Source organism: Diabrotica undecimpunctata, chromosome 7 (assembly GCF_040954645.1).
Source record: "Diabrotica undecimpunctata isolate CICGRU chromosome 7, icDiaUnde3, whole genome shotgun sequence".
NCBI classification, from domain to species: domain Eukaryota; kingdom Metazoa; phylum Arthropoda; class Insecta; order Coleoptera; family Chrysomelidae; genus Diabrotica; species Diabrotica undecimpunctata.
The window spans coordinates 134,252,332-134,268,078 of record NC_092809.1 but is presented as its reverse complement, the minus strand read 5'-3'; the positions used below and the strand labels follow the sequence as shown (position 1 = coordinate 134,268,078).

Below are 15,747 nucleotides of genomic sequence, written 5' to 3'. Positions count from 1 at the left end.
ATATTTCTTTTTTGCGCTTTTTTTGTTCTATAGTACCAAAGTCACGATCACATGGTAGAAAGCTATGACCTGCCTCTGGAAAATGATGTACTATTTTTGGTACCAGAGGTTTTACCTCGTATAGGCTTTTTTAGGAGTAGTGGGGGCGTGAAAAAACGTGATGTTTGATGCTGGTTTGTGGAGATATTATGGATTGCTAAAAAGCTGGGGTTCAAAAGGTGGCTTATGTGTGTGAACAATATGTTATAATGAAACGCACCAGAAGAATTATTGGTGAGGGTAGCCAAACAAGTCAAAAGAGGTACTTCAGGGGTTACCAGCCATACTAAGAACGGCTCTTAATCAGCATTTTTGGCATGCAGTTGTTAGCTGCGATATTTATTGGGAAATGATTCTAGAATATCAAAATAGTCATCAGAAAGTTCATGTCCAGTGTAGAAGTTTAGCTAGGGGGAACGGAACTTTTCTTTGAGGAAACCTGGTGAGTAACTATTTGCCCTCGGCGATTGCATTATATTTCGTCTTTACTGTTTGTATTGTTCGAGCCTGTGATGGTTCGAAGGACATGCCTGCTGCTGCTCCATATAATGGAGGGATTGACTTTCTGTCATTTCTCAGTATTCTCTGAAGCCTCCAAATATTTTGAATATTTGGTCCTTGTTCCTTCATATATCTTATGTGGCTACGTGCAGTTCTTATAGTTTTGCGAAAAATGAAAAAAAACGTTTAAGTCACGTAGTTTTATAAAATTAATAATTTTGTATTATCTGTGAAAAACAGAAATCAAAGGCTTTTATATATAATACTTTTTAAATTTAAATTTTTTAAAATAGTTAAAAAAATTTTTTTTAATTTCCACGTGGACGGTTTTTGCTCCTAAAATCTAGAAAAACTGAGAATTTAAGGAAATACATAAGGAAAAAACTAAAATATCAAGTATATACAAAAAATATTTTTTAAAGTAAAACATTACATGTATGTAATTTTAAATAAAATACAAAATGGTGGGTAAATATAGTGTATTTTAGTCATAATCACTATCTGCATTATTTTGTTCTCGTGTAATAGCGTCGAAAAGAGGAAGATAAGCAGGAGGTACATATTTTTTTACTATTGGTATAATACTGTTATATTTCTTGTATTTAACTGGGTGTTTTTCTTTATATGCTAATGGTATCGTATTTAGGTCTATGAATGTACCTGGGTTTTTAAATAAAGGGTAACAGGTTACACAAGTAGGAGAGAGATTCTGTAGCGAACACATTTTCTAATCATAAATAAATATTCGGTACTTGGAAATGTAAATGGTTTTGTCTTTTTAACTGAAGTCTTTTTAAAGTGTGCCTCCAAAAATGAGTTAACATCAAAAATTATTCCTTGTGTAACAGGCTCAACAACAAACTTTTTACCATAGAGTACCACTTTTCAGGTAAATATTTCTTTTTTGCGCTTTTTTTGTTCTATAGTACCAAAGTCACGATCACATGGTAGAAAGCTATGACCTGCCTCTGGAAAATGATGTACTATTTTTGGTACCAGAGGTTTTACCTCGTATAGGCTTTTTTAGGAGTAGTGGGGGCGTGAAAAAACGTGATGTTTGATGCTGGTTTGTGGAGATATTATGGATTGCTAAAAAGCTGGGGTTCAAAAGGTGGCTTATGTGTGTGAACAATATGTTATAATGAAACGCACCAGAAGAATTATTGGTGAGGGTAGCCAAACAAGTCAAAAGAGGTACTTCAGGGGTTACCAGCCATACTAAGAACGGCTCTTAATCAGCATTTTTGGCATGCAGTTGTTAGCTGCGATATTTATTGGGAAATGATTCTAGAATATCAAAATAGTCATCAGAAAGTTCATGTCCAGTGTAGAAGTTTAGCTAGGGGGAACGGAACTTTTCTTTGAGGAAACCTGGTGAGTAACTATTTGCCCTCGGCGATTGCATTATATTTCGTCTTTACTGTTTGTATTGTTCGAGCCTGTGATGGTTCGAAGGACATGCCTGCTGCTGAGGGATAGTATTCTGTACTTAATAGGTGTCATATTAGCTAATATATATATATATATATATATATATATATATATATATATATATATATATATATATATATATAAATATATATTTATTTATATATATATATATATATATATATATATGTATATATATATATATATATATATATATATATATTTATATATATATACTGTTTCCGTAAAGTATTGAACAAATTCTTTTTTAGCTAAACAGAGCAGTAAATTACTTTCGAGTAATGACGGCACCGTCATTTTTTTTTTAATGGAACACCCCCATTTTGTCTCAATTTTCGGATTACTCTAGCTGAGCTGATTCCAAAAATGTATCACATGTTAATTTAAATTGGTACAGGGTGGACAAAAATATAATAGTTTTGTGTGTGTTCATAAAGTAACGCGTTAATATTATCAAAAATACTTACTGTCTAGCGGACAGAATATGATGAAATACATGACTTTATAAATGTTCGAACTGCAGCCCTTGCTGTGTTTGACAGTTATCCAAATGTTGTACAAATTCTTGTTGAACCTTGTTTATTGTGTCTTGAGAAATATTGTTTATTGCTGTCCGAATTATCTGTTATAATTCTTGAATATTTGCTGGTTTCGTTTGATACACCACATTCTTTAGATGGCCCCACGTAAAATAAGCCAACGGATTGAAATCTGGTGACCTCGCTGGCCATTCAATAGGCCCACGTCTACCAATCCACATGTTCGGAAAAATTTCATCTAGGTACCTTCTAACATCTACAGAAACTTTCATCAAAACCTCCAGGATTACGTCTGCTGGGAAACAAATTACGTAAAGTAGGTACGAGATACCCCCTTAAAAACTCAAGGTACGTTGCCCCGTATAAATTATCTTCGAAAAAGTAGGGCCCGATGATTCGATTTCTTACAATTGCAGCCCATACATTTACCTTTTGCGAATATTATGTATGGTGCTCGCGCATCCAGTGTGGGTTTTCTTTTGCCCAGTATCTACAATTCTGACAATTAACCTCGCCATTTAACGTGAAAGTGGCCTTATCGGAAAAAATAATGTTTTGTACCAAGAGAGGGTCTCGGTGGCAGTTATCTATCATTGCTTCGCAAAATTTCATTCTTTTATCGGGAACATTTTCTTTTAATTCCTGCACAATTGATTTATATAAGGATGCCATTTTTCAAGTTTTAATAGTTTGTGTACCGTTGTTTTGCTAACACCCATATCGCGACTAACTATACGCACAGAAATGTGCGCATCTTCTTCAAAACTAAGTAAAACATCTAATGCTGTATCAGCATTTGCAGAGGGACGACCTGATTTACGTGCATTTTCAACCGTACCAGTTTTTTGAAATTCCTTTTTAATCTTACTGACTGTTGAACGCGTTTTAGTTTTTTCTGGATATTTTTCATTAAACAAATTGCACACTTCCATCTGAGTTCGCGATCTGTCCCCATACCCAATCATCATAAGTATTTCAATTATTTGCTTTACACTTAACTCCATTTCTACTTTAAATTAAATCTAAGCAATAATTAAAACATTCACAAATACCAAAAATATTGTAGTACTAAACTGTCACTGAACATCAATAAATTACTAAACAAATAATGACACTTTTAACAAAAACATAGCCTACTATCTTTCTTTTAAATTGATAAGAAATAATTTCTTTCATATTCTGTCCGCTAGATAATAAGTATTTTTGATAATATAGTTAATTTAACTAACGCGTTACTTTATGAACACACACAAAACTATTATATTTTTGTCCACCCTGTACCAATTTGAATCAACATGTGATACATTTTTGGAATCAGCTCAGCTAGAGTAATCCGAAAATTGAGACAAAATGGGGATGTTCCATTTAAAAAAAATGACGGTGAAGTCATTACTCGAAAGTAATTCACCCTGTATATTAGAATATTATTTTAAAATACGGTAAATTAAATTCAAAAATCGACGTGTTTCAGAATTATTTCTTAAAATGCTCTGTTTAACTAAAAAAGAATTTGTTATACACTTTATGGACACAGTATATATATTGTTGTACTTTTGAATGTCCATAAGCAATAAAAAACCGATATACAAATTTTATTACTTAAATAAAAATTAAAATTATTGATATTTCATAAAGACACGGGCATATAAATTTTCAAACATCCTGTATAAGACAAAATATGTATTTTAAGTTGTTCGAAGAATTGTTCATTAGGCCTCAGAGACAAGACTTTCAAATATTATCGATAAGAAATTTAAATAAGTCGGTTATTGTGGAATGGATTTACCCGGAATAAAAGTGTATATAGAAAGTGTTTAAACAATAGACCGGGATTTGCGGTGGTTTTTCTCCCCGAAAGATTATATCGGTAAAAGTTTATTAACAAAAGACATTGAATTGAGAAACAGGTATCGTTTGTAGCTATTAGTAAGAAATATTTGTAAAGCAGATAGATTTAGTTAGAATAATTAAAGAATGTTGTTTTCTGGAATTACCCGAATGACGTTTTATAGAGAGAGTTGGTTGGTAACGATATACGTCACAGAGGTGGATGATTTTTATTGGTCAATTTTTGAATGCAAGGAGGTGGTGGTTTTGGCTATGAGATAGGAGAGAGGAAAAAAGTTGGTTAGTCAGTTTTCGTCGTCCAAGAAGAAAGGAGCTTTGTGATTTGTGTTTGTTTGAAGTCCCGAAGACGTAATTTACCGGGTGTGTTTATTTGCTGTGTAAAAGCTGACCAGTGTGAGGAACGGGGTACAGAGAGATAGAAAAACCAAAGGGTATAAGAATATTAATATCAGACGAAGCCGGAAACATTTGGAGTTATAAACAGGCGCGGAGATTGGCTCAAAAGGAGGCTGCATAGACTAACACGAGTTGTTGGGTTGCAGATACAAGAACAGATAGGAGAAAGGTGTACGTCATCTGGACCACAATAGGAGCAGAAGCAGAGAAAGGATTTTTTTTGTGGCGTGGCCATAGAATTGCAACGGCAGAGAAAGAAAGGTCAGTCAATTTTCATTAGAGCAGGAGTGTGGTTTTCATTTATTAATTAAATAAATTGAATAAATAATAGAGACAGTTAATTTTGCGATCATTTAAAAAAAAGAATTATAAAAAGAGCTTAGTTATAACACATATTAAAAATCAATGTAAAATAACATTTGGGTCCATGATAGAAAACAACTTCTCATATATTTAAAGTTAGTATATTGCAAATATTACAGGATTGATTGTTATATAAAATTTCATTAAAATAAAGGACATCTCACATATAGTTCAGTTGAAATTCTATGTATTTTATTCAGGTCATATTACCTATCCTAATTAGGAAGCCAATTGGAAAATATTTTGAATCCACGATCAAAGGGAAATAGTACAAGTTAAATAGCCTGAGATTGTAATTAATTAATGCTGATTTATTGTGATTAATTGGAGATTAGATCATTTAATAAATATAGACAGGATTTTTTCTAAATAAGCAATATAATACAATTTAAATAGTATAACAATATATATATATATATATATATATATATATATATATATATATATATATATATATATATATATATATATATATATATTTATATATATATATATATATATATATATGTGTGTGTGTGTGTGTTTTTGTGTGTGTATGTGTGTGTGTGTGTGTGTGTGTGTGTGTGTGTGTGTGTGTGTGTGTGTGTGTGTGTGCTGCTGGATAGTGATTGCACCGCCTTATGTAGAATCTTAGGATTTTTCTTTCGGTGGCCATGATGGCGTTAATTTGGTAGGTGTTAAGGGATGCGTAGACACATGCCTTGTATTCGATAATCGGTCTAATAAAGGTTTTGTGGGTGTGTAATAATGTTTTAGAAGACGTCCTACCCATTTTGCCGGCTAACACTGCCAGGAGTTTAAACCTCTTTCTCACTCTATGTAGGGTATCTTGAATGTCGGTTTTCCCGTTGAAAGTCCTGCTAAAATGAACTTCCAAGTAGGAAACTGAGTTTATGATAATAAGGTCCTCTTCTAACAGAGTTATTCTGCCATGAACATCGCGACAATTCAAGGATTTACATAAAAATAATTGTATTTTGGAGGGGTCTATGGTCATTCTCCATTTATTGCATCACCTAATAACTCGGACTAATCTAAGTAATTTTGCGCTCTTAGGGCACAGTGGGTGTGGATAGGGTGTCGCCAACTTTGATACTGATCGTCCGATTGGAAAGATAGGAATTTATCAGTTTAACGAAAGGTGTGGGCAATCCAACAAGGTGGAGTTTTTCGATCAACTAGGTCGATCATAACTAGGTCTGTCCACTCTCGTTACCCTTTTCAACCTAAAACTTGAATTCTCCCCACTCTCGATGTTATACAGGCTTACCGGCTTTATCTTCAATACATTAAAGAAATTGGGGATTTGAAATAGTAAATAGTTTTATATACCTGGGGTCCCTAATAACAAATGACGGAGGGTGTGACAGAGAGATACTTAGAAGTTTGACTATCGCTAGAACAGCTATGATGAAACTGGTAACAATTTGGAAAAATTCTAGCATAACCAGACACACAAAACTAACGCTGGTAAGAGCACTCATTTTTCCCATAGCCACATATGCATCCGAAACGTGGACCTTAAAGAAAGCGGATAAAAATAAACTAGACGCTTTTGAAATGTGGGTATACCGCCGCATGTTAAGAATATCCTGGATTGATTACCGCACTAACGTATCGATATTAAAACAACTTAAAGTAAAGGATAGATTGCTTAAACAAATACAACAGAGATATTTGCAGTATTTTGGACACATTGCTAGAAGAACAGGTACGATGTGGAAAAACTAATAGTGGAGGGTAGAGTTGCAGGAAAGAGACCTAGGGGAAAATCTCCAAGCCGTTGGATAGATCAAACAAAAATATTAATTAACCAAGGGTTACATGAAGCCGAACAACTAGCCCAGGATAGGGAAGGATGGAAGGAAATCGTGAAAAAACTGTAAAGGCTTGATGGTGTCACCACATCCCAAAAGGGATTAGGACTGAGGAGGAGGAGGACCAGAGAGGATTTTGCAAGGGAAGATCGACAACGGATCCAATTTTTGTGCTAAAATAAATCCTGATTAAATGCTATGAATACAACATTTTATCACAAGTACTTTTCATTGATTACAAAGCCGCCTACGATATAATAGCCAGAAAAAATTAATAGGAACGCTAAAAGAATTCCTCATCATCATCATTGGTGCTACAGCCCTATAAAAGAGCCTCGACCTTTCCAAGTCTATTACGCCAGTCAGTTCTATCCATTGCCAACTGTTGCCAGTTTGCTGCGCCTATTTGTCCACCATCCTCATCTACACCATCCCTCCATCTGAGTTTTGGCCTACTCCTACTTCTACTTCCCACAGGTTGTGGCATAAGGACTCTTCTATGAGGGTTGTTCTGCTGTGATCTTGCCAGATGTCCTGCCCATCTTAGTCTTCCTATTTTTATAAAGGATACTACGTCTTTACCACCAAATATATGTTTATATCTGTGATATATCTCTTAGTTGTACCTCCTTCTCCAAACACCATTTTCACAAATGCCACCGAATATTCTTCTCAGGATCCTTCGTTCAAATATAAGCAGGAGATTTTCATTTGCCTTGGAAATGGTTCATGTTTCAGACTAGTATGTCAACACTGGTTGTATAAGGGTTTTGTATATGGTTATTTTTGTTTTTTGGCTTAAGTTTCTGCTTCTCATATGTCTACTCAGTCCAAAATAGCATTTGCTAGAGTTATTCTTCGCTTGATTTCTTCCGTCATGACGTTCTCCTTGGTGATTAGGGAGCCTAAGTATGTGAATTTGTCCACCACTTCAAAGGTAGAATTATCAACCGTAAATTGGTGGCCGATGTTTCTGGCTCTATTGTTTTTGAGGCGAAAAAGAATTCCTAGTGCCAGAAAAAATAGTAAGATTGGTAAAAATGGCAATTAGACAAACCATTTGTGCTCTGAAATGCAACGGAAGAGTCTCAGAAAAATTCGAAGTGAAAAAAGGTGTTCGCCAAAGAAACCCGTTGTCTACCTTGCTATTCAATATAGTTCTAGAAAAAAAATGTAAGGGTCAGTGTGATAAATAGGTCTAGCACTATATTATACGGGGGCTCCTATAAATTAAAGGTGGAGGATGGATCAATTATTGTATAATTCGAAAAGGTGGTTAAATATATGTACATAGGTACTCTTATAGATATGACAAGTACAGAAGAAACTGAAATCAACCTGAGACAGACCAAGAGCAACAGGTGTGGTGGAGCCCTAAGCAAAATAGTTAAGGCCAAAGATATATCCCGTAATACAAAAATAAGATATAAGTATACAAAACACCCACAATGCTATACGCTGCCCAGACATGGACTATAAACAAAACTATACAGAACAGATTGGAAGCATGAGAAAAAAGATACTGCGCAGAATGTTTGGCGGAAAAGTAATAGAGGAAGAACGGAGAAGACGAACTAATGCAGAAGTGTACCAATTTTATGCTAACTCTACAATAACAAAAATGGTGAAAAAGCGTAGACTAGAATGGCTCGGGCATCTAGAAAAAATGCAAGGTAATAGACTAGTCAAGAATATTGTTTGGGGAGTACCTCAAAGTAAAAGAGATTGGAAACTTATAGCTAAGAACAGAAAACGATCGAAATTATTTATCTAGCAATAGGCCTTTAACGCTATACATACATACATACAATATTAGGTTCATGATAAGAGTAGACAAAACGAGTCTGTTGGAATAGCCTGCGCCTACAGGACTGTATCTGCGGCGGCCTTGAGGATTATCACGGGTTGTGTTCCTCAGCAAGTGCTAGCAGTAGAAAGGAGACATCTCTATGAGAAAAGGAAGCATTTGACAATGGCCATAAAAAAGGAAAGGGAAAGATCAATGGAAAGATGGCAAGAAGAGTGGAACAACACAGAAGATGTTGTCCAGTGGACCAATATGCTGATCCCGAGACTAAGATCTGATCTGGGTAGATTGTCACACAATGCTGGAGTGTAATAGATGTACAGTGGAGAATAACAGAATTTATAAAGAAATAAGTATGAACCCTGTGACTGTGAGAGAGATTATCGTCACAGTCACAGGGTTCATACCTATGAACAAGCAAAGAAAAAAGAAGAATCAAACACCAACTGGACCAATAAAAGAGATAAGATCTAGATAAGAGAAAGGAGTGCTTCAAAAATGTCGTCAGCCTTACAGCGGCCATCCCACTTTCGGAATACGGTACGTGTGACAGTCAACTGCGCACAAGTACAAGAGGGTTGTTTTAGTTGTTAGGCAGGATAACAGATACCTGAATCTTTGCCACTGCTATCTTTAGTAATTTAAATTAAACTAAAACCCAAAGTTTAAGGACTTAAAATGAAGGTAGCATAAAAAAATGCCGCTGCCCAACTAACCCTCCACTAGGAAAATTCTAGGTGCGCCACTGTTTTCAACGTGTCCATGTCGTTTAATTTCTGAAAAGAACACTTAGGGAAATAACACAAAATTTAATATTAGTGTTAAACATTATAAACATAGTGGTTTCCAGATTTGTTGTTTTTTTCCTGCGTATCTCCTTTGGATAATTTTGATCATATTAGTGTAAATCATTTATCAACCACTTTATTATATAGTTCGGCAGATGACGTTCATTGTCGTCATTGATCTGCACTGTTTTGTAAACTTTTTTGATTATTGATTTCAAATTTTTTGTTCCTTGGATTCACATGAATTTAACGTTATTCTTGTGCTGATAGTATCCATTCATTATTATCTTTAAATTTATGTGATCACAGAAACATATTAACCTTTCACAGTTCTTCTTTATCGGGGGACAGAGTTGCTCGCGTCCGTGGTCTATCGCAAGGTACGATCACACGTGTCCCCTGGGTAACGCTAAATGAGCAGCAGCGATTCGTCGTTACGCGCTCTGATCCATGAGTGTACGAATCCCTACTCGAAACGGCCCTTCTCAGGGCAGCGACGCAGACCTCAAAGTCATCTTCTGCAACGCTGGAGGTCTAAGCAACAGCAAGTTTTTAGAACTCAAACGAAGCGTGCTCCAAAAGAACGTTGATATATATGTCATTGTAGAGGCAGGAGCCGCTACAGACACACCTTATCTCTACTCTACAGTTGGCTATTCAACCCATGTGCTGAAGAGGAGTCGACAAGTAGCGTCAGGAATTATCATCGGAATCAAAACCCCTCTAGTATGCAAGGCTAACATAATCCACGAAATGCAGGATAGAGACAAACTGGAAATGTTCAAGGTCGAAGTCTGGAAAAACTCGAAACATGTCACCCTTTTCCTACTATACAATCCGCCAGATAATATACCTGCATTGGAATTGGTAGAGCAACAAATCCAGCCAAGTACCATCATAATTGGAGATTTTAATAGTCCATCCACGAGATGGGGCTACTCTAGAACCACCAACATTGGGAAACACCTCGAGGACTTCCTGGATACCAACTATCTCGATGTAGTGAACACCCCACCTACGTTCTTATCGTTTACAGTAAGTCAAACAAGGCCCGACCTTGTCGTAACGCACCCACACATTACAGGGAAGATCAGTGTAACCCTCCTGGAGGACGCAGCAGGCTGTGGTCACCGCGCTCTGCTAGTGACATGCAAACTGACAAAGGACAAAAAAGCCCAAAATCGCGCCCCGCGCTGGAATTTTCAAAAGAAGGATTAAAAAAAGTACAGGGAATGCACATATGAAGTCCTAACTCAACTAACACTACAAGAACCAGAAGAAGCAACAAAGAAAGTAAGTGAGGCCATACTTAAATGTGCAAAAGAGTGCATACCGCGAGGTCAAATTAAAGGGTATAAGACTTTCTGGTCGCCAACGCTATCCAAATTGAAAGCTGCCAGAAATAAAGCCAGAGGAAAAGCTGAAAAATCCAGGCAAATGAACGATTGTATAGAGCTTCGAAAGAGGCAAGCGGTCCTAACTCAAGCCATTAAGTCAGGTAAAAGAGAAGCTTTCAAATCCTTTCTTGCTAAGCTCGATTTCCGAAAAGACGGCGTCAAAGCGCATAGGTTCGTTACTACGCTAAACAATGATGGAAACAAGCAACAGCAAAGGCCAATGAGAGGCATGGCTAGAGAACTCACTACACATGCCGATATAGCAAACGAACTCTGTAAGCACTACACTAAAGTGAGTAATATTAAAATAAATAAGAGGGAGAGAGCAAGACTATTGCGTTATCTCCCTTCTCGGCGGATGAGCAAAAGTATAAACGACATCTGTTCAGAAGATTTCTCGATGTTGGAGCTGGAAGCGGCTCTCTCTGACACAAAAACGAAAAAGGCAGCAGGGATTGACGAGTTGTACCCGGAAATGCTTAAATATCTGGGAGCCGCAGCCAAAGGCACCATTTTGAATTTGATTAACCTAACATGGAATTCAAGAGTCCCAAGTCAGTGGAGGAAGAGCGAGGTCATACCCACCTTAAAGAAAGGAAAAGACCCGAGCCTGACTGATAGCTACCGGCCAATATCCCTCACAAGCTCCTTATGCAATGTAGCCGAAAAATGGTTCTGAGCAGACTAAACCGAGCCTTAACCCATCTTGAACTGATTGACGACGATCAAGCTGGCTTCAGGAAACACAGGAACACCATGGGCCATGTAGTCGATTTTGCCCAAAAAGTCAAGGATGCTTTCCACCATAAGATGTCAACAGTAGTAGTGCTAGTATACCTCAAAGCTGCATACGACACAGTATGGAGAGGTTTGCTGTTACACAAGATAGCGAAGTCCGGAGTTGACGGCAAAATATTCAATTGGATAAAATCCTTTCTCGGGGAAAGGTATCAGAGAGTCAAATTTCACAACCACTGTTCCAAGTTCAGACTGCAAAGACAAGGGCTGCCACAAGAAGCTGTCATCAGCTGTCAATTGTTCAACTTAATGATAAACGATGTGCTCGAAATGATTAGAAAGACACCTGGTGTGGAAGCCCTCCTGTATGCTGATGACCTCCTAATATGGGCATCAAGTAGCAGTCTGAGAGCGCTCGAGGGAGTAATGAACCAGGCCCTGAAAAATCTAGAAAAATGGGCGGATAAAAACTACCTAACAGTCAGTACAACCAAAACCGTATATCAAGTACTTAGCCTTTCAACAAAACAGACCGCTGTCAAGCTGACGTATAAAGGAGTTGATCTGGAAAGACAGGACGTAACAAAATACTTGGGGGTGTACATAGATAAGAAAATGACGTGGAAACCTCAAATCGACGACATTGCAGAGAAAGCCACAAAGAGATGTCGACTGCTCAAACGTCTCACAGCAACAAAGTGGGGCGCCACGCAAGATGTCCTGGTAGCGACATACAAAACCTATGTCCGGCCGATATTAGAATATGGGAGTGAAGCTACAATAACTGCGAGTACAAACACCACCTCCAAGCTTGAAGTCGCCCAGAACAGTGCCCTTCGCGTCATCACCGGTGCTCCAAAATCTCCACCGATTACATCAATGGAAGCCCAGACCGGTATGGAACCAATACAATGCCGCAGAGAGCAACACGCGTTAACCTTCTGGAAAGGCAAAGACGAATACTTCCACAAAAATGGGACGAATATAGACAAGCAGCCTCACGTCTTAAAACACAAACCACTCCGCTTACAGTAGCAAACCAAATTATGGAAAAATACCACATTGTCCTGTCGAAAGCCGCCCCCTTCCCAGCGCAAACCACACTGGCCCGATGTCTATCAAACACAGAATTACTGCTTGAAAACCATAACGACCCGAAGCACTTATCGTCAGACATTGCCCTAAGGAAAGCCGCCCTTGAGACGATACACACCAAGTACCCAGCACATGAGTGGCTCCACATCTACTGCGATGGATCCTCGATGCCGGACTCGGGAAGAACAAGAGCAGGATATGTCTCAACGTTCTTCAAAGGCTCTATAGCTGTTGGTGTACCTCTCACCAACTACGACGGCGAAATTGCTGCTATACACGAAGCTGAAAAAAATCTTGAGAATTTCCAACACCCCCAAAAAGTTGCCTTCTTCATCGACTGCCAAGCCGCAATCCTCGCCCTGTCGACAAATCGATACACGGACTGTGCCAAAACAATATCTATCGAACTTGATGGAAAAAGGGTGGCTGATTACTCTACAATGGATCCCTAGTCATGTCGGTGTTGAAGGAAATGAAGCGGCGGATGAACTTGCAAAAGAAGGCACTACTCTTCCACAGCCCCCTAGCTTCCAATCGTACACATCAGCAAAGTACACCATTAGAAGAGAAATCAAAGCGAAGATAAAAGAGCAGCAAATACAAGCCGGTGCTGGAAAATCTTGGGCCTATCTAATAGAGTCACCAATTCCTCGCAACTTGCCGAGACCCATTAGTGTAGCCGTGTTCATAACAACTACGGGGCATGACTACCTGGCCTCCCAACTACATCGCATCGGCGTCCGCGAAAATGACAACTGTCCACTATGTGATCAGCCCCAGATGGATGCTGCTCACCTACCAGAGTGCCCAGCCCTGAAAACAGACCCACCCGAGAAGGATAAAGATCGCCTACGAGAAACGGCTCGTCTATACTGGTCAGCGCGCCACCAAATGGCTAACATGCCAAGGGTGGGCGTTGGCTAGTAAGTAAGTAAGTAAGTTCTTCTTTATCTTTTCTTCTTTAAATTTTGTCACTTTGCTATTAAATTTTATTTCGGTTCTAACAATTAAGACACCTAGTTGAATTACTTCCTTCCTAGCTCCAACATTTTTTACTAAGTCTGTGAATTTGTCGTAAAATTTATCCTTTACCTCTTCAGAAGATGTGTAGGCACCCTCTACTACTAACTTATGTCCTTTTATTTTCATTATCTCATCTGCATTTATCTGTGTTGTGTGTCATTAAGTGGTTACAGATATACGGGACTTTCAAAGTAGTACTCTAATCCAAGGGCCTTACTTTAAAGAATCTGTACTATACAGGTTATGAGTTAATGGTTTTTCAAAGCTTTTTCCTGACTGGATCCTAATAGGATAGAATAATTAATACCGGATTTCTATATATAAACTTGGGATCTGAATTCGTTATACATATGAATAACAGTGGAAAAGTAGTGTTATGTATTACATAATTCCATATGTCTATAGAAAGGAAAAGTGTTGTGAAAACTCCCAAAAATTGCTACTAGCCGAAGTGTAGATATAATTTTTTTTAATCATCAATTAATCAACATTTTTTAAATCTACGGAATTGTTTTCATGTTTGAATTTATATTTTAGATCGCCCAGTTCAATTTACCGATGTTCTCAGCCCAGTATGTCTATGGAATGGTGACATCAATCTCCAACCGCTGACCGAAAAAAAAATGGGAGTAATAGTAGGTTTCGGTCAAGACGAGAACTCTTCCCAAAAAGGTTTGACGCATGTTTTAAGAGCAAAACGAGCGGACATGCCTATTGTCACTCAAAACGAATGCTTTAACAGTCCACTTGGATTTAAGTCCTCTCCTTCTGATAACACTTTTTGCACAAGTAAGTAACTTAGACAATAAATAATTACTTTTGTTGACCTGTATGTCAAAAACTTTCGAAAATTAAAATTAAACTCAACAGTTTTCCAGGTTTAACCGCGTAGATTATTATTACGCCGAGCTTTTAACATCCTCTTTTGTGTTATGCCGATACTTTCTACCTTTATTTTACTATTAACTCGTAATAACCTTTTTTTGTATTTTTGTTTGAAACGTTCTAAAAGTTTGGGATTCCTTTACTCAGGTAGTTTAGCTTCCTCCGTGGATGTGTTAGTTGTTGCTCTGGAAACCTCAGAGTCTTTTAACATTATTGGCACACACATATATATATATATATATATATATATACACCAGACGAGAAATCGATCAGATAAACTCGAGATTATTAAAACTTCACCTGATTCTTGGCAACACATTACATCCGGTACTATGGAACATATTAGATACGCTCAGCAACTTTCGAGCAGAGACAAACGCCGACTTAACAAAAACAAAACAAATTAAGAAGTTCGAGAGACTATCATTAGAACAACAACCGAGAGAAACGCCACAACAAGATACCTGTAAACTGGTTTATAATTTTTCGAACTTCACACTAGATGAAGCCACAAAGAGTGTTCTTTCGAAAGGTTTTAATTTCGCAGTAGCTCCTGCACGCATACCGATTGAAAATATTATATGCGAAGTAGAAAGTTCAATAACCAATATACCATCCGACACGGCCGAGACTATACGCCAAGACGTGTCACGCATATTACGAACAGCTAAACCGCCAAAACGAAACTTAACACACGAGGAAAAAGAGGCATTAAATTCATTGCGCAAAAATAAAGAAATCATTGTACTTCCAGCTGATAAAGGCAATGCTACGGTGGTTATGAATGTCACAGACTACGATCAAAAGATGAAAGATATTCTAGACGATCCATCATACGAGAAGATATCGACTGACCCGACAACATATCTAGAAAAAACAACAAAAGCAAAAATACAAACATCCAATATTAATAAAGAACATCATTTTCAACTTATTCCGCGGGAAAAATCATCGAGATGTCCAAAACTGTACGGGCTACCAAAAGTTCACAAGGATGGATTACCACTACGACCAATAGTGAGCTCCATCGGATCACCGTTACAACCACTGGCAAGGTTCCTG

At 37.6% G+C, this 15,747-nt stretch overlaps 1 protein-coding gene across 2 annotated transcripts in view; it reads left to right on the top strand.

Annotated features, from left to right (window-relative positions):
- LOC140446983 (serine protease gd-like) overlaps positions 1 to 15,747 on the top strand; it is a 136,438-nt gene that overhangs the window by 108,089 nt on the left and 12,602 nt on the right. For both annotated transcript variants that reach the window (XM_072539577.1, XM_072539578.1), the window contains exon 7: positions 14,338 to 14,589. In XM_072539577.1, coding sequence (XP_072395678.1) covers positions 14,338 to 14,589 — 252 coding nt within the window. The remainder of the gene's footprint in view (positions 1 to 14,337; positions 14,590 to 15,747) is intronic.